General features: G+C 34.6%; 4 protein-coding genes across 4 annotated transcripts; 1 reads left to right on the top strand and 3 right to left on the bottom strand.

Moving 5' to 3' along the window:
* Window positions 85–3,650, bottom strand: LOC104717927 (cation/H(+) antiporter 17). The gene is made up of 3 exons (XM_010435569.2): window positions 3,327–3,650; window positions 1,556–2,557; window positions 85–1,474 (listed from the first exon to the last, which is right to left on the bottom strand). Exons 1-3 carry the CDS (start codon window positions 3,516–3,518, stop codon window positions 194–196), a joined length of 2,475 nt encoding a protein of 824 aa, XP_010433871.1. The 5' UTR covers window positions 3,519–3,650; the 3' UTR covers window positions 85–193.
* Window positions 3,873–7,940, bottom strand: LOC104717928 (cation/H(+) antiporter 17-like). The gene is made up of 4 exons (XM_010435570.1): window positions 7,762–7,940; window positions 7,271–7,465; window positions 5,521–6,522; window positions 3,873–5,412 (listed from the first exon to the last, which is right to left on the bottom strand). Exons 2-4 carry the CDS (start codon window positions 7,460–7,462, stop codon window positions 4,132–4,134), a joined length of 2,475 nt encoding a protein of 824 aa, XP_010433872.1. The 5' UTR covers window positions 7,463–7,465; window positions 7,762–7,940; the 3' UTR covers window positions 3,873–4,131.
* Window positions 8,405–12,259, bottom strand: LOC104717929 (cation/H(+) antiporter 17). The gene is made up of 4 exons (XM_019231034.1): window positions 12,081–12,259; window positions 11,590–11,784; window positions 9,819–10,820; window positions 8,405–9,737 (listed from the first exon to the last, which is right to left on the bottom strand). The coding sequence occupies exons 2-4, from the start codon at window positions 11,779–11,781 to the stop codon at window positions 8,457–8,459; spliced, it is 2,475 nt and encodes an 824-aa protein (XP_019086579.1). The 5' UTR covers window positions 11,782–11,784; window positions 12,081–12,259; the 3' UTR covers window positions 8,405–8,456.
* Window positions 21,011–22,518, top strand: LOC104717924 (V-type proton ATPase subunit G2-like). Its single transcript, XM_010435567.1, has 4 exons — window positions 21,011–21,106; window positions 21,529–21,626; window positions 21,949–22,049; window positions 22,150–22,518. Exons 2-4 carry the CDS (start codon window positions 21,542–21,544, stop codon window positions 22,291–22,293), a joined length of 330 nt encoding a protein of 109 aa, XP_010433869.1. The 5' UTR covers window positions 21,011–21,106; window positions 21,529–21,541; the 3' UTR covers window positions 22,294–22,518.

Raw genomic sequence — 26,905 nt, 5'->3', positions numbered from 1 at the left:
CATTATAGTTACAAGAGGGAATTCACCTTGTCTCGTTAGTTATGAATTAAAGTTATAAAACCAAATGGAACTAAGACTTTGCCATACAAAGATAATATATTTGTGGTATTTAAAATATGCAATCACATGTTATTATTATATACAAGCCAATCTTTTGACCTTTCGAGTCTTGGAATCCCAAAGAGAAAAATCACTAACGACTCTCGGAATCTTCAACCAACGACTTTTCAGTCGTGATGTCCTTGGTAACTCCAACTACCGGAAGAACACGGCTTGCTGTGTACTGTTGCACCACTAACACTGACGCCGTTGTTGAAACATTTTCGCTTGCCGTTAACAAATTCCCGATCGGTCCAAGCTCCGGCGTATCGCTTCTTTCCACGTGCAACCCCGACGCCACCGAACCTTCCGGTGACTTCCCCACCAAGAAAAGATTGCTTTTAGAACACTCTTTGATAACCTCGAAAACTTCCTTGTAACATTTCACGATTTTCTCTTCATAAACGATTAGAGATTCGGAATCTGAATTAGAAAGAGAACTTTCTTGTTCTTCAATCATTGCTTTCAGGTCGGATATAGCTTCTATATCAATCAACTTGGTATCCCCGGAACATGATGCCTGATCTTCGATTATCTCAAGCTTCACATTTTCCGGTTTAAATTCCTCGCTAGGAATAAACCGAACAACGGTTAAGCTTATCCCGGGATGTTCCGCCATACGCATCGCAAACGCTAACGCCTCCCGATCATCATTCCCTCCAAAGAACAAAACCGTTATTACCAACGAGAAATCACTAGACGCGACACGAGTCGTACCACCAAGCCCACGATCAACCAATATCGCAACAGAACATGGAGCCTCTTCCATAACCTTCTTGTTAATCCAACGGTAATCGTTCCGAGTCGTCTCCCATGTTCTGTCCAGCCTAACGTGCTTATGAAACGGAAGAATCACCATAGCCGTGCTTTTGCGTTCCGCGCTTTGACATATATCCTCATGTATAGTCGCCATCGCTGAGATTGCCGTCATGGGACGCACAGAGACACGGCTGAGTCTTCGGAAGGCCTCAAATGCGACCACGACCATGTCGGAAGAACTATTGTTACCAGTTTTGTCTTTGTTCCAGAATGGAAGTCCATTTTTCCTGACCTTGTGTGCCATGAGTACAGCGGATGATCTCTCGGAAAGCTCCATAAGATGCATCGCATAGACCGATAGAGTTTCTTTGCGGTTTGAGCCTCGGGATGCTTCTATGAGGTTGACGATCGTTGGGATGTTCATTATGCTCTGGAAACAGAACATGAGACGGAGAGGTTTGTTGGACTTTTTCGTCTCCTCGATTGTTCGGTTTTGGTAATCACCTTTGGCTAAAGATTTACCCGGTTTGTACACCGCTAGAACTAGAGGAGTCGTCATGAACGTGGTAAATATGGCCATTAAAACCATTATAGCGAAAATCTGATCGTTCAAAACCTGCCAAAACACATGGAACCAAGTTAACATGCAAATATTTTGTAGAATATGTTTTTAAAAATTTGAAATCTATGAACTTACCCCTCTGTCTTTACCGATGTTAAGGACGATGAGCTCAACAAGGCCTTTCGTGTTCATCAAGAAACCGAGTGCTAAAGACTCGTCAAGGGGAACTTTGCAGTAAAGGGAAACGAGAACTGTACCGACGATTTTACCAAAACAAGCATTGAAAATAACCAAAACCAAGAGTCCCCAAGACTGAGCTCCTTGAATCGTCGCCACATCCGTTTTTAAACCGCTCGAGACAAAGTAAAGCGGCAAGAAAAGACCCGACACGAGATCCTCAACTTTCTCAACGAGAGCATTCGCGAAATTACCTTCTTTAGGGAAAATAACCCCGATCACAAACGCACCGAACAGCGCGTGGATCCCAATCAAGTCTGTGACAAAGCTAGCAGCAAGAACAATACCTAACGTGCAACACACGTAGAGTTCATTAACTGGCTCTCCCTCAGGACAACGTTTAGCAATCAACTTAATCCCCGGTTGCACGACAAAGATACAAAACAAGACGAAACCGCAACCCGCAAGAAACACCCAAAGAGATGTGAGAGGAGAGTTCCCATCGCCCGAGAGAGCCACGGCGAGAGCAAGGAGAATCCAAGCTGCCACATCATTGACCGCAGCAGCCGACAAAGCAATCTTTCCGACATCAGTGGTGAGAAGCTTGATCTCAGCGAGAATTCGTGCCAAAACGGGAAATGCGGTGATGGAGAGAGCAACCCCCATGAAGACGAGGAAAGGAGCTTTACTGACTCCATCAGCTATGGTACTTCGGAGAGCAAACGAAGTTCCAATACCAAGGATAAAAGGAAGAGTGATTCCGGCTAAGGCAATCGAGAGAGCTCTCTTTCCGGTTCGTTTGAGGGATTTAGGGTCGAGCTCGAGACCAACGAGGAAGAGGAAGAAGATGAGTCCTAAGTTTGCAAGTGTGTCTAAAACCGTTAGACTCCTTGGTGGGAAAACCGTGGTGAGAAACTTTGAGCTTTTCCCAAGAGCTGATGGTCCAAGTAATATTCCACCCTAATCACAACAAAAACATAAACTCAAACTTAATGACATTATAATTCCGAATAAAACAATGTAATAAACGAATAATCAATGATATATTCCACCCTAAAACCACAACATAGAAGGTAAAAGTTATATACAGTACTCCATTATAATTCCAAAAATAATAGTGATATGTGTTTTATTTTAATAGTGTAGTATTTGCCTAGTCATATAATAAGGGAAGTAATTAAACATCCATCATCTATGACTAATTAACATCGTCATATTATTTTATCAGAAAAATAGAATCGTCATATTATTTTATTCCAAATGTTGGAATTTATCACTGCTAACAAGCCACAAGATTCATAGGAACGTGGAAGCATAAACAGATAATATAAGATTTTTGCTTAAAAAAAAAAAGTTAAGAGATATTATAAGATATTAATATGTGTGTGTTAATTGTGTAACTGTAAGATACTCTTAAAAGCTTAACGTGTTAGCGAATTTTGTGGAAGAAAACGAATATTCTGATGAAAGTTCCTACGATAGCTATGTCATAAATAAGACCGACGACTTATTCACAACCGTATGATTGGAGCTAAGCAGCCTTAATTAGAATTTTAATGTAAATTTCTAAAAATTCCGTCACCTTATCTAATTATTTGATCAAACTGGTAACAATATCTTTTTGACTTCTAATTAGACCCCAAAATGGATATGAATATATATAATAAACGTTGACCCAAAAAAAATATTTTATATATAAATAAATAATTGAAGAGATAAAGAAACGTACGACAATCTCGGCGATGACACGTGGCTGCCGGAGTGGACGGAGGAGAAAAGCAAGAAGACGAGTAAGAAGAAGAACGATACAGATCTGGAGTATGAGAAGAGGCAACGCGTGCTTCAGAGGATTCTCGCCTTGGAATACTCCATTAGAGGTTGCTTTCATTGGTCCTGGACATGTTGTACCATTTGTTCCCATGACCTACAATTTCGAATTGTTTTTACCAATTAGTCATGTAGCATGTTTTTGCATTTTCCGGGAAGAAATGCACATTATTAGCGATTTGGGAATTGACTTCTCAGCATAATCATAGGATTAAAAATATAAAAAAAAAAAAGAGAGAGAGTAAAATNAGGTGATGAAACACATAAAATCATCACAACGCATATTTGCTTACGCAAAAAAATTGAAGTCAGTAGAAAAAAAATAAAGTCCCCAAAAAATAGTCCGTCAACGGCAAAACATTCCGATAAGGTCGTCAATCAAATTCCATGAAATTTTTTGACCAAAAAAACAATTATCATCAAACTGCCACCTGAACAGATGACCAAATATAGAACTTCCACCTGAATTTAATTATCATAATGTTTTAATTACAAACATTTTAATGAATAAGGGACATTATAGTTACAAGAGGGAATTCACCTTGTCTCGTTAGTTATGAATTAAAGTTATAAAACCAAATGGAACTAAGACTTTGCCATACAAAGATAATATATTTGTGGTATTTAAAATATGCATCACATGTTATTAATATATACAAGCCAATCTTTTGACCTTTCGAGTCTTGGAATCCCAAAGAGAAAAATCACTAAGGACTCTCGGAATCTTCAACCAACGACTTTTCAGTCGTGACGTCCTTGGTAACTCCAACTACCGGAAGAACACGGCTTGCTGTGTACTGTTGCACCACTAACACTGACGCCGTCGTCGAAACATTTTCGCTTGCCGTTAACAAATTCCCGATCGGTCCAAGCTCCGGCGTATCGCTTCTTTCCACGTGCAACCCCGACGCCACCGAACCTTCCGGTGACTTCCCCACCAAGAAAAGATTGCTTTTAGAACACTCTTTGATAACCTCGAAAACTTCCTTGTAACATTTCACGATTTTCTCTTCGTAAACGATTAGAGATTCGGAATCTGAATTAGAAAGAGTACTTTCTTGTTCTTTAATCATTGCCTTCAGCTCGGTTATAGCTTCTATATCAATCAACTTGGTTTCCCCGGAACATGATGCATGATCTTCGAGTATCTCAAGCTTCACATTTTCCGGTTTAAATTCCTCGCTAGGAATAAACCGAATAACGGTTAAGCTTATCCCGGGATGTTCCGCCATACGCATCGCAAACGCTAACGCCTCCCGATCATCATTCCCTCCAAAAAACAAAACCGTTATAACCAACGAGAAATCACTAGAAGCGACACGAGTCGTACCACCAAGCCCACGATCAACCAATATCGCAACAGAACATGGAGCTTCTTCCATAACCTTCTTGTTAATCCAACGGTAATCGTTCCGAGTCGTCTCCCATGTTCTGTCCAGCCTAACGTGCTTATGAAACGGAAGAATCACCATAGCCGTGCTTTTGCGTTCCGCGCTTTGACATATATCCTCATGTATAGTCGCCATCGCTGAGATTGCCGTCATGGGACGCACAGAGACACGGCTAAGTCTCCGGAAAGCCTCAAATGCGACCACGACCATGTCGGAAGAACTATTGTTACCAGTTTTGTCTTTGTTCCAGAATGGAAGTCCATTTTTCCTGACCTTGTGTGCCATTAGTACAGCGGATGATCTCTCGGAAAGCTCCATAAGATGCATCGCATAGACCGATAGAGTTTCTTTGCGGTTTGAACCTCGGGATGCTTCTATGAGGTTGACGATCGTTGGGATGTTCATTATGCTCTGGAAACAGAACATGAGACGGAGTGGTTTATTGGATTTCTTCGTCTCCTCAATTGTTCGGTTTTGGTAATCACCTTTGGCTAAGGCTTTACCCGGTTTGTACACGGCTAGAACTAGAGGAGTCGTCATGAACGTGGTGAATATGGCCATTAGAACCATTATAGCGAAAACCTGATCGTTCAAAACCTGCGAAAACACATGGAATCAAGTTAACATACAAATTTTTTTGTAAAATCTGATTTTAATAATTATAAAAAAAAAACTGTTTCTTTAATTTGAAATCTATGAACTTACCCCTCTGTCTTTACCGATGTTGAGGACGATGAGCTCAACAAGGCCTTTCGTGTTCATCAAGAAACCGAGTGCTAAAGACTCGTCAAGCGGAACTTTGCAGTAAAGGGAAACTAGAACTGTACCGACGATTTTACCGAAACAAGCATTGAAAATAACCAAAACCAAGAGTCCCCAAGACTGAGCTCCTTGAATCGTCGCCACATCCGTTTTCAAACCACTCGAGACGAAGTAGAGCGGCAAGAAAATACCCGACACGAGATCCTCAACTTTCTCAACTAGAGCATTCGCGAAATTACCTTCTTTAGGAAAAATAACCCCGATCACAAACGCACCAAACAGCGCGTGGATCCCAATCAAGTCCGTGACAAAGCTAGCAGCAAGAACAATACCTAACGTGCAACACACGTAGAGTTCATTAACTGGCTCTCCCTCAGGACAACGTTTAGCAATCAACTTAATCCCTGGTTGCACGACAAAGATACAAAACAAGACGAAACCGCAACCCGAGAGAAACACCCATAGAGATGTGAGAGGAGAACCCCCGTCGCCCGAGATAGCCACGGCGAGAGCAAGGAGAATCCAAGCTACAACATCATTGACCGCAGCAGCCGACAAAGCAATCTTTCCGACATCAGTGGTCAGAAGCTTGATCTCAGCGAGAATTCGTGCCAAAACGGGAAATGCGGTGATGGAGAGAGCAACCCCCATGAAGACGAGAAAAGGAGCTTTACTGACTCCATCAGCTATGGTACTTCGGAGAACAAACGAAGTTCCAATACCAAGGATAAAAGGAAGAGTGATTCCGGCTAAAGCGATCGAGAGAGCTCTCTTTCCTGTTCGCTTGAGGGATTTAGGGTCGAGCTCGAGACCAACGAGGAAGAGGAAGAAGATGAGTCCTAAGTTTGCAAGTGTGTCTAAAACCGTTAGACTCCTTGGTGGGAAAACCGTGGTGAGAAACTTTGAGCTTTTCCCAAGAGCTGATGGTCCAAGTAATATTCCACCCTAATCACAACAAAAACATAAACTCAAACTTAATGACATTATAATTCCGAATAAAACAATGTAATAATCAATGATATATTCCACCCTAAAACCACAACATCGAAGGTAAAAGTTTATACAGTACTCCATTATAATTCCAAAAATAATGATGATGTGTTTTATTTTAATAGTGTATTATTTGCCTAGTCATATAATAAGGGAAGTAATTAAACATCCATCATCTATGACTAATCAACATCGTCATATTATTTTATCAGAAAAATAGAATCGTCATATGAGTATTTATTCCAAATGTTGGAATTGATCACTGCTTACAAGCCACAAGATTCATAGGAACGTGGAAGCATAAACAGATAATATAAGATTTTTGCTTAAAAAAAAGTTAAGAGATATTATAAGATATTAATATGTGTGTGTAACTGTAAGATACTCTTAAAAGCTTAACGTGTTAGCGAATTTTGTGGAAGAAAACGAATATTCTGATGAAAGTTCCTACGATAGCTATGTCATAAATAAGACCGACGACTTATTCACAACCGTATGATTGGAGCTAAGCAGCCTTAATTAGAATTTTAATGTAAATTTCTAAAAATTCCGTCACCTTATCTAATTATTTGATCAAACTGGTAACAATATCTTTTTGACTTCTAATTAGACCCCAAAATGGATATGAATATATATAATAAACGTTGACCCAAAAAAAATATTTTATATATAAATAAATAATTGAAGAGATAAAGAAACGTACGACAATCTCGGCGATGACACGTGGCTGCCGGAGTGGACGGAGGAGAAAAGCAAGAAGACGAGTAAGAAGAAGAACGATACAGATCTGGAGTATGAGAAGAGGCAACGCGTGCTTCAGAGGATTCTCGCCTTGGAATACTCCATTAGAGGTTGCTTTCATTGGTCCTGGACATGTTGTACCATTTGTTCCCATGACCTACAATTTCGAATTGTTTTTACCAATTAGTCATGTAGCATGTTTTTGCATTTTCCGGGAAGAAATGCACATTATTAGCGATTTGGGAATTGACTTCTCAGCATAATCATAGGATTAAAAATATAAAAAAAAAAAAGAGAGAGAGTAAAATTATGGTTAGTCAATAGAAGAAACGTAACAAAGAAAGTGCAGGTTACAGGATACAATGATCGATTGTGTTATTTATCTCATGGGATTTAAAAAGATGAGTATATACATAAGAGTTTTGGATTAGATAGAGAAGAAGCGATACTTACGGATAAGTAAAATATCTGAAAACGTAGATTTTTATTGGACGGGAGAAGATTCTATCCGTTTCTACTTGGTTGATTTAAGATCTGCGCGAAGGGACTAATACGAACTTTGTGATTGGTGTTTGTTGAAATTTGGAACTTTTTCTCTTTATAAACAGAGGACTTGAGGTCAAGTGTGGATAATGGATATGGATGCAGTATCAGACCCATTACTAGGGGTCTTTATATAGCCTGCAAGTCTCTTGAAATACCCATAATGCCCCTATTTGCGCGGGAGTTACTTCCTTTTTTGTTTTTTTTTTTTTTTCTTTTCTCTATACGTATGTATAAATAAAAGATAGAAATACATTATCTTTGAGGCTAGGGTTGGCAAACTAGCAAATTGATTTCTTTAAGTAATTTGGTGACTAATGATTCTGAATTTGGACCGTTTTTGGCGACTAGTCATCTATATGTACAGTACTAGTGTACTAGTTTTCAGTATGGGGTTATGTGTGAGCAGTACATTTGTTTTGCATTCTATTGTAATTAACATTTTATAGTTTTTACTCATGGAAATGACCTCATATTACCTCAAACCTAATTAAACTCTACTCGGCTATTTCATCTTAATTCAGCATGTACACAATAATTGGGTTTNTTATATACAAGCCAATCTTTTGACCTTTCGAGTCTTGGAATCCCAAAGAGAAAAATCACTAACGACTCTCGGAATCTTCAACCAACGACTTTTCAGTCGTGATGTCCTTGGTAACTCCAACTACCGGAAGAACACGGCTTGCTGTGTACTGTTGCACCACTAACACTGACGCCGTTGTTGAAACATTTTCGCTTGCCGTTAACAAATTCCCGATCGGTCCAAGCTCCGGCGTATCGCTTCTTTCCACGTGCAACCCCGACGCCACCGAACCTTCCGGTGACTTCCCCACCAAGAAAAGATTGCTTTTAGAACACTCTTTGATAACCTCGAAAACTTCCTTGTAACATTTCACGATTTTCTCTTCATAAACGATTAGAGATTCGGAATCTGAATTAGAAAGAGAACTTTCTTGTTCTTCAATCATTGCTTTCAGGTCGGATATAGCTTCTATATCAATCAACTTGGTATCCCCGGAACATGATGCCTGATCTTCGATTATCTCAAGCTTCACATTTTCCGGTTTAAATTCCTCGCTAGGAATAAACCGAACAACGGTTAAGCTTATCCCGGGATGTTCCGCCATACGCATCGCAAACGCTAACGCCTCCCGATCATCATTCCCTCCAAAGAACAAAACCGTTATTACCAACGAGAAATCACTAGACGCGACACGAGTCGTACCACCAAGCCCACGATCAACCAATATCGCAACAGAACATGGAGCCTCTTCCATAACCTTCTTGTTAATCCAACGGTAATCGTTCCGAGTCGTCTCCCATGTTCTGTCCAGCCTAACGTGCTTATGAAACGGAAGAATCACCATAGCCGTGCTTTTGCGTTCCGCGCTTTGACATATATCCTCATGTATAGTCGCCATCGCTGAGATTGCCGTCATGGGACGCACAGAGACACGGCTGAGTCTTCGGAAGGCCTCAAATGCGACCACGACCATGTCGGAAGAACTATTGTTACCAGTTTTGTCTTTGTTCCAGAATGGAAGTCCATTTTTCCTGACCTTGTGTGCCATGAGTACAGCGGATGATCTCTCGGAAAGCTCCATAAGATGCATCGCATAGACCGATAGAGTTTCTTTGCGGTTTGAGCCTCGGGATGCTTCTATGAGGTTGACGATCGTTGGGATGTTCATTATGCTCTGGAAACAGAACATGAGACGGAGAGGTTTGTTGGACTTTTTCGTCTCCTCGATTGTTCGGTTTTGGTAATCACCTTTGGCTAAAGATTTACCCGGTTTGTACACCGCTAGAACTAGAGGAGTCGTCATGAACGTGGTAAATATGGCCATTAAAACCATTATAGCGAAAATCTGATCGTTCAAAACCTGCCAAAACACATGGAACCAAGTTAACATGCAAATATTTTGTAGAATATGTTTTTAAAAATTTGAAATCTATGAACTTACCCCTCTGTCTTTACCGATGTTAAGGACGATGAGCTCAACAAGGCCTTTCGTGTTCATCAAGAAACCGAGTGCTAAAGACTCGTCAAGGGGAACTTTGCAGTAAAGGGAAACGAGAACTGTACCGACGATTTTACCAAAACAAGCATTGAAAATAACCAAAACCAAGAGTCCCCAAGACTGAGCTCCTTGAATCGTCGCCACATCCGTTTTTAAACCGCTCGAGACAAAGTAAAGCGGCAAGAAAAGACCCGACACGAGATCCTCAACTTTCTCAACGAGAGCATTCGCGAAATTACCTTCTTTAGGGAAAATAACCCCGATCACAAACGCACCGAACAGCGCGTGGATCCCAATCAAGTCTGTGACAAAGCTAGCAGCAAGAACAATACCTAACGTGCAACACACGTAGAGTTCATTAACTGGCTCTCCCTCAGGACAACGTTTAGCAATCAACTTAATCCCCGGTTGCACGACAAAGATACAAAACAAGACGAAACCGCAACCCGCAAGAAACACCCAAAGAGATGTGAGAGGAGAGTTCCCATCGCCCGAGAGAGCCACGGCGAGAGCAAGGAGAATCCAAGCTGCCACATCATTGACCGCAGCAGCCGACAAAGCAATCTTTCCGACATCAGTGGTGAGAAGCTTGATCTCAGCGAGAATTCGTGCCAAAACGGGAAATGCGGTGATGGAGAGAGCAACCCCCATGAAGACGAGGAAAGGAGCTTTACTGACTCCATCAGCTATGGTACTTCGGAGAGCAAACGAAGTTCCAATACCAAGGATAAAAGGAAGAGTGATTCCGGCTAAGGCAATCGAGAGAGCTCTCTTTCCGGTTCGTTTGAGGGATTTAGGGTCGAGCTCGAGACCAACGAGGAAGAGGAAGAAGATGAGTCCTAAGTTTGCAAGTGTGTCTAAAACCGTTAGACTCCTTGGTGGGAAAACCGTGGTGAGAAACTTTGAGCTTTTCCCAAGAGCTGATGGTCCAAGTAATATTCCACCCTAATCACAACAAAAACATAAACTCAAACTTAATGACATTATAATTCCGAATAAAACAATGTAATAAACGAATAATCAATGATATATTCCACCCTAAAACCACAACATAGAAGGTAAAAGTTATATACAGTACTCCATTATAATTCCAAAAATAATAGTGATATGTGTTTTATTTTAATAGTGTAGTATTTGCCTAGTCATATAATAAGGGAAGTAATTAAACATCCATCATCTATGACTAATTAACATCGTCATATTATTTTATCAGAAAAATAGAATCGTCATATTATTTTATTCCAAATGTTGGAATTTATCACTGCTAACAAGCCACAAGATTCATAGGAACGTGGAAGCATAAACAGATAATATAAGATTTTTGCTTAAAAAAAAAAAGTTAAGAGATATTATAAGATATTAATATGTGTGTGTTAATTGTGTAACTGTAAGATACTCTTAAAAGCTTAACGTGTTAGCGAATTTTGTGGAAGAAAACGAATATTCTGATGAAAGTTCCTACGATAGCTATGTCATAAATAAGACCGACGACTTATTCACAACCGTATGATTGGAGCTAAGCAGCCTTAATTAGAATTTTAATGTAAATTTCTAAAAATTCCGTCACCTTATCTAATTATTTGATCAAACTGGTAACAATATCTTTTTGACTTCTAATTAGACCCCAAAATGGATATGAATATATATAATAAACGTTGACCCAAAAAAAATATTTTATATATAAATAAATAATTGAAGAGATAAAGAAACGTACGACAATCTCGGCGATGACACGTGGCTGCCGGAGTGGACGGAGGAGAAAAGCAAGAAGACGAGTAAGAAGAAGAACGATACAGATCTGGAGTATGAGAAGAGGCAACGCGTGCTTCAGAGGATTCTCGCCTTGGAATACTCCATTAGAGGTTGCTTTCATTGGTCCTGGACATGTTGTACCATTTGTTCCCATGACCTACAATTTCGAATTGTTTTTACCAATTAGTCATGTAGCATGTTTTTGCATTTTCCGGGAAGAAATGCACATTATTAGCGATTTGGGAATTGACTTCTCAGCATAATCATAGGATTAAAAATATAAAAAAAAAAAAGAGAGAGAGTAAAATTATGGTTAGTCAATAGAAGAAACGTAACAAAGAAAGTGCAGGTTACAGGATACAATGATCGATTGTGTTATTTATCTCATGGGATTTAAAAAGATGAGTATATACATAAGAGTTTTGGATTAGATAGAGAAGAAGCGATACTTACGGATAAGTAAAATATCTGAAAACGTAGATTTTTATTGGACGGGAGAAGATTCTATCCGTTTCTACTTGGTTGATTTAAGATCTGCGCGAAGGGACTAATACGAACTTTGTGATTGGTGTTTGTTGAAATTTGGAACTTTTTCTCTTTATAAACAGAGGACTTGAGGTCAAGTGTGGATAATGGATATGGATGCAGTATCAGACCCATTACTAGGGGTCTTTATATAGCCTGCAAGTCTCTTGAAATACCCATAATGCCCCTATTTGCGCGGGAGTTACTTCCTTTTTTGTTTTTTTTTTTTTTTCTTTTCTCTATACGTATGTATAAATAAAAGATAGAAATACATTATCTTTGAGGCTAGGGTTGGCAAACTAGCAAATTGATTTCTTTAAGTAATTTGGTGACTAATGATTCTGAATTTGGACCGTTTTTGGCGACTAGTCATCTATATGTACAGTACTAGTGTACTAGTTTTCAGTATGGGGTTATGTGTGAGCAGTACATTTGTTTTGCATTCTATTGTAATTAACATTTTATAGTTTTTACTCATGGAAATGACCTCATATTACCTCAAACCTAATTAAACTCTACTCGGCTATTTCATCTTAATTCAGCATGTACACAATAATTGGGTTTCACTATCATTTACTTAAATTCTTTAAGACCCCAATATCTAATATTTCACAAATCATTTTAGAGGATGTATTCAACTTGACATTATAAGTGATTTATATAAAAATTATAAATTCTATGTTATTCAATATAGATTTTAAACAGTCTTATGAAATACATTGTTATTGAACTAATGGTTTTAAAATCTACTTTAAAATCCATTATTATTCAAAACAGTTTCTGAATTTAGATTTTAATGATTTTTAGAGATTTTGGAGGATTTCAAATGATTTCTTTAGTTAAAAATATAGAACCAAATCTCATGGTTTTAGGTGGGATTTATAAGAATTTTACAATAAATCATTTAGGGAGTGTATTCAATCTAATATTCCAAGGGATTTGAGTTTTCATAAGATTTTAAATGATTTGGATGATTTTTGAGATGTTGGTATGATTTATTGTAAAATTCTTTCAAATTTCACATAAAACTATGAGATTTGGATTTATGTATTTTTAACTAAATAAATCCTCTCAAATCCTCCATAATCCCTAAAAATCATTAAAATCCAAATCCACAAAACAGAATAACAATGAATTTTTAAGTAAATTTTTAAATCATCAGTTCAATAACAATTAAATTATATTTGTAAATCATCAGTTCAATAACAGTGGATTTTAATAAATTTTTTAAAATTCATGATTGAATAACATATGATTTGTAAATTTTAGACAAATCACTTAAAATGTCAAGTTAAATACACCTCTCTTAAACTTCACTAAAATCATCAAAATCATTTAAAATCTTACGAAAACTCAAATAACTTGCAATATTAGATTGAATATATCCTTTAATCTTAAACTTAGGATTCACCATGTACAGTATTCGTTTTTATCTTATTAAATCATTGCTACTAAAACTTGAGCTCTTTGATTCCAATTTCCAATTCTCATACATTATTATTTTTCACTTATCAAATATAGGATCCTTACAAACTTGAGATCATTGTATGCATGTTCATCAGGAGTCTCTCATTGATGGTGGTGCGTTCATATGTCAACATCTGTTTCGTCCTCTCTACAATCAAAATTTACCCCTATCAGATGCATAATATTTGTTTAATAATATGACGAGCATATACCAAATTTATAATTAATAATTGAAGGACCCTTGAGGTGGTTAATTAGATTTTAAAATATAATAAAATAACAATAACCACAAGATGAAAAGCTTATTTATTTATTTTAAAAACCAAAAAAAAGGCTACTAAAATAAGACTTCTATTTTTTATTATATATATATTATTAATTTTTATCAGATAAGATGACACAGAAATTGCAAGTCTTATTTCTATACTTGCCACTTGTAAGATAAGCCCAAAATTACAGTCTTTATTTCCATCTCGGCATTCACATTTCAGATAGAGCCACCTAAAGAAGAAAGCAAATAAAATAGTCAAAGTAGACTGTTTTGTACATAGATCTCAAATGTTTATGGTCTCTCTCTAACTCTCTTATCAGTCATCGCCGTATGCCACCATCTCACACATTTCTAGCAACGTAAAGTTGACCAAATTAAGCTTCTTGAACGCATTTTTTCTTTCTCTTATAAACGCAGAAGAATATATTACCATATATCTCGTACATGCACAAAGAGGTATCTATGACTAAACACTCTCGAAATAAAACACCGACCACCATTTTACATGTAATCCAAATTATCCAATCCCTATACAAATAAAGTAAATGGAACTAAAGGTCTCAGTAGCACAAATGAATGAGTAAGAAATTAGTTTGAAAATGTTATTTTGACAGGTAGTTCAACCCGTCAAATGGGATTACAAACAGTGAATACATTATCCAAATTCGATTTACATTCAACGTCGCAATCAATATGACAGATCATATATTTTAACTTAACAGAGTAGTTTGACCAAAAGAAAAAAGATAGAGAGATTAAACTCAAATATAACTCCACCATCCTAGAATTAATTCATCCTCGTTACTAATGTTTTTGAGCCATTAAAACTTTCTTAGATAGTATAAGAGTTGAAATCATAACTAACAACTAAGTATCGAACAACAAACACATATATGCTACTAGAAAGTAACCCACGCATCAACAAACACATATATACTACTAGAAAGTAGCCCACGCGATGCGTGGGTTATGTATGCATTATTAATTTGAAATAAAAAAATGAAATTTATATTCAATTGTATTTGAAATGTGCATGTAATTGTTACTATATGTATTGAAAATTATTTTTTTATAATATTACGGTCTAACTATAATATTTTAATATATAATTGTTATATGATACTTTATAAAAGAGTCATTTTGAGATAGAGGAAAAAATTTAAAGTACGTAGTATTGTTGAAAATATTTAAACAATATGTTACTATAATAATAGGACTATTTTTTAAGTTACCACAAAATTAATTTAATTTGATATTTTTGTTAAGTAATTAAGATAAATTATATTTATTTACACTTTTGTTTTTTTGTTTTTGGAAAAAAACTGATCAGTAGTCTAAAATGAAAATTGTAAGACCTAACATGAGCAAATAATTAATAATGAATTATTAATAAGCTTGAAAGAAACTGAGCAGTAGTCTAAAATTATAATTACTTTGATAGATAAATTAATGTTGTTCTATACATTTATTTTACTTTCATCATCTAAAAGTAATACTTAACAACAAATAATTTTAAAAGAAATACCTTCTCTTGTAAACTATTTTCAATAATATCCTTATATATATACAAAATAACTAAATTCTAAACCCTAAACACCAGATACTAAACATACTAAACATTATAATTGATGCAGCGTGCATCGTTCTTCCGCCTTGTGACACACTTACGTCGATGTTGTGTTGCGTGTGCCGCAAGGCTCGTTATATGTGTTTGTTTTTGGATTTGTTTTCCTTTGGTTTAGGATAAACTCGAGTCTAAATTCTTGGATTTAGGATTAGGATGTATCTTTTAGTTTCGCCTTAAATAGATTCGCAAATCTCTGTATCATAATCATTGATTTGAAGTCTAATAAAAAAAACCAAAACAGAGGCAATATTTATTGCCAAAAGAGCTTTTGTTAAGCCCTGAGAGGAGGACTCTCGTTTCGTTCTTGTTCGTTCTGTTCCACCTTCGTCGACCCGTTCTTCCCCCTCACCTACGATGACAAACAAACACTCTGTTTTTGTCCAAACAAAACAGAGCTGTCGCCTTTTAACCCCTTTTAAGCTTCCACCCCTACACCAATAATACTAAACATTATCTCTCCATCACTCTTGAATTAACTTGCCTCAACTTTTTATGTTTTGTGAATGATTTCATAAATATAACATTTAACTTTTATAAATTTTATACTATGGAGTATTGATGTACCATTTTTTCCACTTCTTGCTTTTTTTATAACTTAGTTTACCTCTGTATAATTAACTTTGATTTTGCTCGGTCCAAACGTTTTTAAGTGCCTTTGATATGCCTCCATTTTCATGGATAGTGATTCTCCACAATCCAGCTTGGCCAATATTGTTATATGCCTCCATTTATCATTAATTTTTTTTCAACATATAATCGCAAAGGCCCGATTCATAGCCAGTCCCTACTAAGCGAGATAACGTGACATAGTGGAATCAAACTCCGGTGGGATCAGTCACAGAGTTGGTGTTGTAACCACTTGACTAAAAAACTTCCCATCATTGAAAATTTTAAAATTTATGTGGGACTGTAGTAAATGGTTATATTAGACAATACTCCCTCTGTTCCTGATTAATCCTTTTTTTTTTTTGCAACATTTGGTTTTCTCTAGAAAATGGATGGAGTAGATTTTAGTGAGAAAAAAATATTGTGACTATTGTAATATACATATTAGTTGATGGGCTTTTAAACATAATTTAAATTTGTTGTCTAAGGTTGTTTAGTCTGCTTGCCCTCCGGAACTGGATTGGCTCCTTTCTTGATATGATGTTAAAACAAACACATAAACCTAAAATAAAGACGTTTAACTAATCCTCAGGAAAGTTAAAATAATGGCTACATATATAAAAACCAAGATTAAATTTTGATTAAAAAGTAAATAAAGGAATTCAGATTAAAATTTGGTTAATCATAGTTTTTAAGAATCTACCTTCTTGTATCTTGAGAAGAATTTAGCTGAGCCTTTAATATCCAATGATTTCATTCCATGGCTTCTATATAATAGAGTTTTGCTAGCTTCACTAAGCTATAAATCTACAAAAATAATAAATAATAAATAACATATCAAATTGTAATTTGATCGTTAACAAACTTGGTTAAGAAAATGGGAAACAAAATGATTTTACAAAATGTACCTTGTCAATGCATCTATGTAACTATTCTACCAAAAATAAATGCGTCTACGTAACTATAAAAGTTGGAAAATACATGAAATATATCTTGATTATGGAGAGAAAGGGTAGATATATTTTGGTTTAATTATAAGGACACCTTGCTAGACATCAAACCTCTGTTTGGATCATCAAGGATTGGAGAAGGGTACCATCATAATCAAGAAACATGACGATCTTGTTTCCTCTTGCAGCTCGCATTGGTGATATATGTTATAACAAGTCTAGCATTTGAGAGTAAATTTGAGTCTAAGTATTTAAGTAAATGTCTACCTATTTGAATGTTAGATATATGCTACTCTTAGGTTCAAAATAATTTATTAACAGTTACAAATTTGGGAATTATGGAATTTGGTGTCAGAACTTTAGTAACATAAATATTTGAAAATGGAAATCTTTTCATTAGACTAAATACATTTCAATGGATGGTTATTGAAATTATAACTCTCTTTAATATATGGTGAAACCAATTTGTAACCCACTACATGATATTAAATTTCAAATTTTAATATATTTTCCATATAAGAAATAACAAACTTTATGATTTAATTAATACTATTTTAAATATGTCACTTATAATTTTCTAATGAAATAAATAGATAGAAAATCAAGAAATTCAACATATATGATATATATATATATATATATATATATATATATATATGATTCGAACATGACAACAATTCTGAAATGCTCTTGACAAGAACGATCTTCTGTTGATATGTGTATTGATATAAAAGGAAAAGCTATTGTTGTGTAATTTATCATAATTTAATAGGATTTTAGTGGAAGTGTGGAGCTGCCTTACTTTATTGCCTACTCTAATTAATGAAAGAAAATATTATATGATTCTAAATGTGTAAAAATTAAGGTTTATAAAATTACATAAAAGCTTAATTATAACATGTCAATAATCTGATTTTGTTTGATAAAAGAACTTAATATATAAAAGTGGATTTAAAAATATATGTCAATTGTACCAACATTAAGAGGAGAAATATGATTATTTGAAATTAGAAATGATAGAAATTTTTTTTAAATGAATAAAATGAAAATAATCTGATTTTGTTTGATAAAAGAACTTAAAATATAAAAGTGGATTTAAAAATATATGTCAATTGTACCAATATTAAGAAGAGAAATATGATTATTTGAAATTAGAAATGATATAAATTTGTTTTAAAAGAATAAAATGAAAATAAAGGATGACACGTGTTACTAAAAGAAAATGCCAAATGTCGCAGCTAAAGTTAGAAAAACTTTCTCTTATATAATATTTATATAAGATTATTAAACAATTAAGAGATGTGTGTTTTTGCTTCCTAATGATCAAACAAACTCAGGAAGAGGGAATCTTCATGTCTCTCCCAAACAGTAAAATTATAATCTGTACATAATATTTAAATATTATATACATCGTAAAATTTATGAATTTTGTTAGCTACATTCCATGTTGAGAATGTGCGCAAGGGATTATTACATCTCAAACTCATCAATTCAACTGATGTAGTAATACATTTACATTATTTAATTTACTAAACTACGTATCTTACATTTTCAGTGTCGAATTCATAACGTGTTCTTTTTAGTGGTCTAATATTTGTATCGAGTCAACTTGGATAATTCTACATTATGAATGTGATTTTCTGATTTTCTCTATTATTGGCCATGAGTAGAGGAACTATGATATTCAATTCGAGGAGTTGGGGTCGATTTTTTAGTTGACTTTTTCAGTTTTTTTATATATATAATGTAACATAGAATGGATAATTATAAACTATATACTAGTATATAGTGTGTTTGATGATTTGTGTAAGTGAAAACTTAAAAAAAACCGGTAAACTTATACTTCTTATATATATATATATATATATATATTAATTAGCCATAATTTAACTTATACTTCCACTGAATCTTTATAATGAGTTTTCTCCACTAGTAACTTCTTCTTTTTTGTTTTTTTAGTAAGTATCCACCAGAAACTTAAAGAACTTTCTATATGTGCTATCATAACTTGCATCTTTAATAACCTAAACCTATGATATTAGTTTGAAATCAAAGCATTCCTGTTTTCAAAACAAGAAAACCATTGTTTCTTTCAACATAATAAAGTATTTTAATATATTTGAAATGTTCATCAACAAAAATTTATTATATATAAAATATCATCAATCATATACTTCGAACGTCAGATTCCAATTCAATGTATTATCGTTTGATAAGTTAATGTCAATGCTTGATTGATTGAACATATAAAATGTTGGTTGATTAATGGATCACTTAGAAAATTCTAATTAATAAGTTGAACGGAAATAACAATAAATATACATCAACTATTATCAGATTCTTGTCGAAACTCTTATAAAAATCATAAAATATTTTGTATGTATTTGCTGAGTAATGTTTAACAAATACTGATATTAACATAAACCATGTATTATCCAAAAATTTGGGATCTATATATATGACTCAAAACGAATTTGTAAAAGTTTGCAATCAGCAAGCAAATTAAGTATGTTCAGATATTTTTTGAATCTATGATAAATGGCATATACAAAATTATCATCGCAATACATTTAATATACCGTAGAAGTATTTTGATATAATGTATATTAAAGAAAACAAAAATCGTGGTACCATACTCTGATCTACGCTGTGGTTGTGCAGTGTGCACACCTGTTACGCGTGTCTGTCATGTTGAAGTGGTAAACCACCCAAAGTTTAGATAAGAGTGGCTTTCTAATTGGAATCAGAGATAAATATTTTTTAACAAGAAACTACGATACGGCAACATACAAACACATAAAATAAAAAGTTTAGAGTTTCCGGACACGTGAAAGGGACATCAGAGAGTAGTGACACGTGGGTGTACTGTAACGTTTCGGCTATACAAAAAGTTCAATTCATGATCAGTTGTTAAATACTAATATACTATATACTTCGTCCTATAAATCGCTTTCAACCGAGAGAGTCAACTAATATACTTTGATGATTAAACCTTAGCCGACTTTTTTTTATAATGTTAAACAATACACAATTCGTTTTTAACTTTCAACTTTGGATTCGGATAGAATGATCCGATGGGGATTACTTATCAATTCCTTTCATTTATATCATTTTCTCTAATTCAACTATGGATTTATCTTCTTAACCCAAGTCCAATTTTCCAGAACTTATCCTTTTTATTTAAAAACTTTTACGGTTATATCACCATTCATGTTAAATACTACATCTAATCAAGAAAACATATGGTGATCATAGATACATAAGACTTTCCTCCCAATGACCAGTGTTTAGGTAATCATGCATGACGTCGTTTTATACATTATGTATTTTGTATACCAACTTGGCATACCTAAGAATCCCATATTCTTACCTCACGTCACGTTCTATCAGATAATCACACAGATACGTCTAAGACTCAAAGGTGTATGATTGGTGTTTGGTAGAGACTCTACCATAGAGTACTCGGTAGGGAGAAAGAAACAAAAAACAAAAAGTAAAAGAGAACAAACTAACAGTACTAGAGCGTATAGTAGCGGAGAACAAAGAATAGGCAAGTATATAGAAACATTCATATATTGTTTAGAGAATATTTTACATTTTTACTGTATTTTTCTCATAACATAGACACTAATAATCAATCACTTAAATCACAAACAAATAACAAAAATAAAATAAAAAAATAAAAAAAATAAAAAAAATAATCACAGACTGACACACCCAACAAATTTGTTAATGTCTACGAAATTTCATGAGTAACTTTTTTCTTGGGTGTCGTTCATGTAAACAAAAAGAACAATGTTTAGGACTTGAACATTTTACTCCACGGTCCATTCCTTTATTTTAATGGGCCTGATTTAAAGAGTATAATGGGTTTAAATTGGCCCATTACTCTGATAGCAAAATATATTTTAATCATCTCTCTCTATTCTATTCTTCTTCCTCCTCTGTCTGTATTGTATTCAATCTGTTGATCTGAACGCTTCTTCATACTTCTTCTACCGGTCTTCTCTCTCCATTTTCGTGCTCAAAGCAGGTAAATTTCTTCTCTTTGTCTCTCCTATATTTCTGGGTTTTTGATATATTTTCTTCCGCTTCGCTGATTTGTCGCTATATTTGTTCTCATTCCTCAACCAGTTTGTGCAATTTTAGGAATGTAGATCTTATTTGATCCAAATGTTAGATCAGAATTCTGCTTGTTTTGATCCTGAATTTGGTTGCTGGGCTGAACAGAGCGATCTGCTTTGACTCTTTCGAACAGATTTGTGAATGTTTGTGATTTGAATCTGAATATATAAGGCTGATCGCATCTTAATGCTCGATCCGATCACCGTTTTAGATTCTTGTGTGTTGTTTTTGAACAAATGCGTAGACTTATTTTTAAAGTTCACATTTTTTTAAGTTTGATTTCTCACATACTTCATGTGATCTGTAACAGCTTTTTTGTTTTTTTTGAAGTTTTCAAGAAAACATGGAATCCAATCATGGAGGAGGGATCCAGCAATTGCTTGCTGCCGAACACGAAGCTCAGCAGATTGTCAATGCTGCTAGGACCGGTAATTACAAGCTCCCATTCTTATATAGTTACCTTCAATCTGAAACTCTAGAATCGCTAAAGGTCTTGCCTTTGATTGGTTTACTCATCGTTACATGGTTTCTACATGAATGACTTGTATGAAAAGCCAGAGTTCTTCATGTACCGTGGATGTGCTTGAAACCAAGATGATATAGTGTTAGGATCATAATACTCTTGGTGATAAGAGTGATGACATAATGAATTTTGTTTGACTGGCATTTGATTGTAACATAGAGCTCTCTCTAGGGATTTAGTTAGCTGCAACTTGATATTGAGAATGTGGTATATGTTTTTATTTCCAGCAAAAATGACAAGACTGAAGCAAGCCAAGGATGAGGCTGAAACAGAGATTGCTGAGCACAAAACCAGTACAGAGCAAGGTTTCCAGAGGAAACTCGAAGCGGTAATATCAAAAACTTTGATCTTACGCCACTAAAAAAAATGTGTTCTTTTGGTTCTTTCGAAGATTTGTTGTTGATGAGAAATCTTGAATGTGAAAACAGACAAGCGGAGATTCAGGTGCAAATGTGAAGAGGCTTGAGCAAGAGACTGATGCCAAAATCGAGCAATTGAAGAACGAAGCTTCGAGAATTTCCAAAGGTGTTGTGGAAATGCTTCTGAAAAATGTGACCACAGTGAACAACTGAAGTATATCACCAGGAAACCATCGACTGTAAAATGGTGTGAAGTGTAATTTTTGATTTGGGTGGATTGGTTCATTCCTTTCTTTATATTGTTTTATGGATCACAGATTCCGACTGTTGCTTTTGAATTTCAATTTGTGTCTTGAATTATTGTATTCATCTCTCCAAAAGTTGCTTAGGACTTTTGTGTTTGTAATAAAATTGAGAACAAAGGATCAATTCATTGGATTTTGTCACGTTGCCAGGAGAACAAAGGAGCAAGGAGCATTGGTTAGAACCTCCAGAATTTGGAGGATCACAAACACTTGGTATGTGATTGTGATCATTAATCTTGATGGTGCTCGTCAATGGTCTCGTCTACGAGTTTTTGAATTAAGGACAAAGCGGTACGGGACCTCCCATCATTCTCGGTCAGATACTCCACGAACTAGTTCATGGCCTCTTTTGAATTATGTTCATGATGGGTATGGTCGGTTTCTCTAATTCGTCGGCTTGTCCGGAATTAGCAATCGCATCAGTTTTTTCAATTCCTCACCATTGTAGTTTAGAACCATGCATTGAGTGATGGAAACGTTTTGAAGTACTTACCTCTTGTCGAAAATTCCTTCATCTTTTCCAGGTAAATGATATTCAAATAGTAAAAATGTTTATTCGCATCAAGATGTAATTGACATAAAATAACCTTTAAATATACTATTATCTTTGAAATTAAAGAAAATATCACATTTTAAGTTGTTATTTAAGAATCTACTTAATTTTATATAAAAGTGCGGAATCGTTTCTAAAAGAAAATGCTACGATTATTGTATTCATTGTAAGAACAATGGTTTTTGATAATTTTAACGAGAAACACAATCATTAAGGATTTTTAAGTTTATTTCGCATGTAAGAAACAAAACAATAGTAAAATTTGGGTAAAAAAGGAATAAAAGAATATAGAGTAGTAATACTGTAAAAGCAAAATAAAATAGACTAACAATATAGGTATAAAAAAGTTTGTAGATGAGAAAAGGGAACTATCCGGTCCAAGCTCCTACACATTAAATAATTGACAGTTTCCAACATTATCTTAGTTTGTGTCCAAGTCCACGTACCAATGAAGTAAGGAAAAATATTTAGAGAATTTCCCTTTTTTTTTCTACAAAATTTACCTAAAAAGTTCAAAACTTGCAGCTTATAAAAACCCATCACTGCTTTTGCAATGTATCCATAGTGTATTTCCTCGCATCTACCTTCCAGTTTCTACGCCTCTCCCTCCCTCTCTCTCCATCAAATCATCTTTTGTTCAAACTCTCTCTCATCAATTCTCTCCATACAACACATGCATACACATACATACATACCATCATCATCTCTAGTTTTTCATCAATTTAGTTCCAGAACTCTGTATCTCTCCATATACATACATCCGAATTATCATTGTCATAGATCCATTTAAAATTGCTTTAACTATTATATGAGATCTAGGGTTTCTTTCTTTTCTTTCAAATTTTGCTGCATATTCTTCAAAATCATGCTTTCTCGCTTGCTAAGTTCTAGATCCATGCAAATATAGGGTTTATGTACATCCACACACGCTCGGACACTAGTACATACATGTAGTTACAGAAATACTCTCTACATATTTTGAATTTGATGTTATAGGAATATATTTATGGAGAGAGCTTCCTTGAGTCCATTCACAGGTCGTGATATGGTCCAATTAGCTTCCGACTCATTCATCCAAATACCGAGTCACCAAAATTCGAACTAGACTCGTTAAATGAATGAATGATGCGGTAGACAAATTGGATCATTGATTCTCTTTGATTGGACTGAAGGGAGCTCCCTTTCTTCTTGGTATTCCAATTTTCTTGATTATTATTTCCTGCGTTTAAACATGCTAGATCTGTTATTCATGTAGTCATAGTTTTATATACATCTAGGCTTCGTATTTTATTTCTAGTAAAATTATCTTCGTGTGTGTTATGTGTTTCTCTATGTTTCAGGCATGAATAGGTGAAGAAGAATATGACCAATTTTGGGTATATTTAAATCTGGTATCTCTAATTTTCTTCATATCACTCTAGTCTCTATCTTAGCGTATGTAATTTTTCTTAATTCCTAACCTCCGGTTGCCATCTTTTTAGGTCAACTATATTCGATTTGAACCCCTGGCGAGCAAATTAGGTTTTTATTTTTCTATTATATAACCCATTCATAAGAACTGAAACGATGTGTATGTATGTTCTTTGTTTTTATTTGTCTCTCTCTCTCTCTGTCTCTGTCTGGGAATTAGCGGTTGCAATTTACAAGTAGGGTTTTTGTCTATTATTTAGATGGCTAGGGTTTAGCGTAATTAAAAATATTTTGTATAAAAAGGAAGAAGAATGATAAAGGTTGGCGACAAACTCATGAGCTTTGTTTCTCTTGGGGCTTGAAGAGTACTGCAGCAACAAGTTCCCATAGTTTTCATTTATTTTACACTTCCCAATTATGGTCCTCCTCCCTCTTCAATGACATTCTTTGTTTTTTATTTATAAAATATTTTTGGTATTTAAAAGCGCTTCGGTTTCTGCTTTTCTAGCCTTAGAAATTGGAAATGATGGATTTTATTTTTGTTATTCAATTTATGTATATGACTTGCTTAAATTATTCAAAATTAGATTTTATGGTTTTATGTCTCAGAAAATCATTGATGTTCATGTAACGGATTATATTCACACCTTTAATTACGAACAATTTTTCCTAAGTTCACATGTTACATTTGTTATCTACGTGTCGATGTCGGTCTGTATATCCTGTCACATTTCACCACTTCCTTTTAAACACGTTTCTCTTTTTTTTTTTATAGTGTATCAGAATATTTTTTCTCGTTTTTCCTTTTTATTTTGGCCCTAACATGTGTGTTCTTTTTACAAGAAAATGTTATCAAAACCTAATTTATAAAAGATGATCTAAGCGTATGATTCGGCACTTCCGACTTTGCCTAAACTTCAAGTACAATGGCTTATTATAGGAAAGAAACCAACTTTAGAATTTTAAAAAAGTGAATAAAAGAAATCAGAAAGTTCATTAATTTATCTTTTATTGCTTTGTAAAATTTAGGACCCAAAGCTACGTCGTCTCGTCGAAAGAACCGAAGATTGTGGACGTAGGGGCCACTAGGGTTTTGCTGCAGAAACTGGTAATTACATTCCTTTTTGTGTACGTATATATCACACATACGTAGATGTACGTATGCAATTATTATATATCTTCTCCACACAACCTTACATTCTAGACAACTGAAGCTTTTGTTAATATATCTGGCAGATTAAACGAAAGAGAGATAAACGAAAGGGAGATGAACATCTAGGCATACAGAGATTGAACATAGGAGAGAGGATCGTGAATGTTAACTTATTGGCGATTTAATGAGAAGTGATCATTATATGAATTAAATCATCAAAGTCTAAACAGATTTAAGACTCGGACTGCTATTCGTTGAGATCTGGTTGGTTAGAAGCCTGATAAGTCACATAAGTGTAACCAAATGTATAGATTGGTGTAATAGTTCTGTCAAAATATTTATTTTATTCATTGTGAAAACTAAGAATGTCAATGTCATTATAAAGAATCAATTTAATGAAAAGCTCGTCTCGTGCAAAATTGGATGCCTAGTGATATAAATATGTTAATATGTTGGAATCTATAGACACATTTAGGTTCTTTTTGTTGAAGAGACACATTTAGGTTGTTAACCCTTTTCTTGTTTTTGATTTATAACCCAATAAACCCGTGCTTTTAATTAGAGTATTACTCTAGTGTAGTGTTAGCCTTTTAGGTTGTGTACATGCAATAACCGATCATTTCAGTTTTATCTTTTGTTGGTTAAATTCATTATTTGGTATTTCTTTTAGTTAATTTTAGCTAGAATCAAACTGAAGCAAGTGATTTTATCTCCTATAAACCCAAAAAAAACAAAACAAAAAAACATGGAAACTGAATCGTACACCGGATTCTCCACCCTGTTACTAAACTATTAGTATGTTTGACTATTTGTTCTTCTTACTCTATCGTTAGAAAGAAAAGAAAAATGATTGTTTAGCCTGATGAAGTAGATTCGGTATTTAAAATTATTCACTGGTAGAACAGTTGTAGACTTGTAGTGGTATTATTCATGTAGGTAAAATTAAAAACGTCAAAACCATCACTAACAACAACTCCATTCACGTGACTTACTTGACCCAAATGTAACATACTTGACCCGACCTGTATGGCCACTACGCTACAGACGTAATTGCAAATTTTGAATTATTAGTATGAAGTATAATGAAGTGTAATTTATTTTGTGTCAAAAAAAAAAGCAGTGTAATTTCTTGCAAAAAAATGGGAATATCATCACATCAGATTCTCGGTGGAGACCAAAAGTAAAAATAATAAAATAAACCTGCTAGCTTGATTTTGTGTCACGACTTTAACAAGATAAAAAAAAAATTAGTCTATTCAAACTTTTTTCTCATCTGTCCATCGGCACATCAAGTCTTATGCCACTCCTTTCTTCTCCATCCATCATTTCTTGTAGTACAATTCATTTTTTTAATTTCTTTGTAGATTTTTTTTGTTTCTTCAGTCTTACCATATAAAGTATGAT

This window comes from Camelina sativa, chromosome 10 (genome assembly GCF_000633955.1).
Source record: "Camelina sativa cultivar DH55 chromosome 10, Cs, whole genome shotgun sequence".
Lineage (NCBI taxonomy): Eukaryota > Viridiplantae > Streptophyta > Magnoliopsida > Brassicales > Brassicaceae > Camelina > Camelina sativa.
Note: the sequence above shows the minus strand (reverse complement) of the source record. Positions and strands in the feature narration are given on the sequence as shown.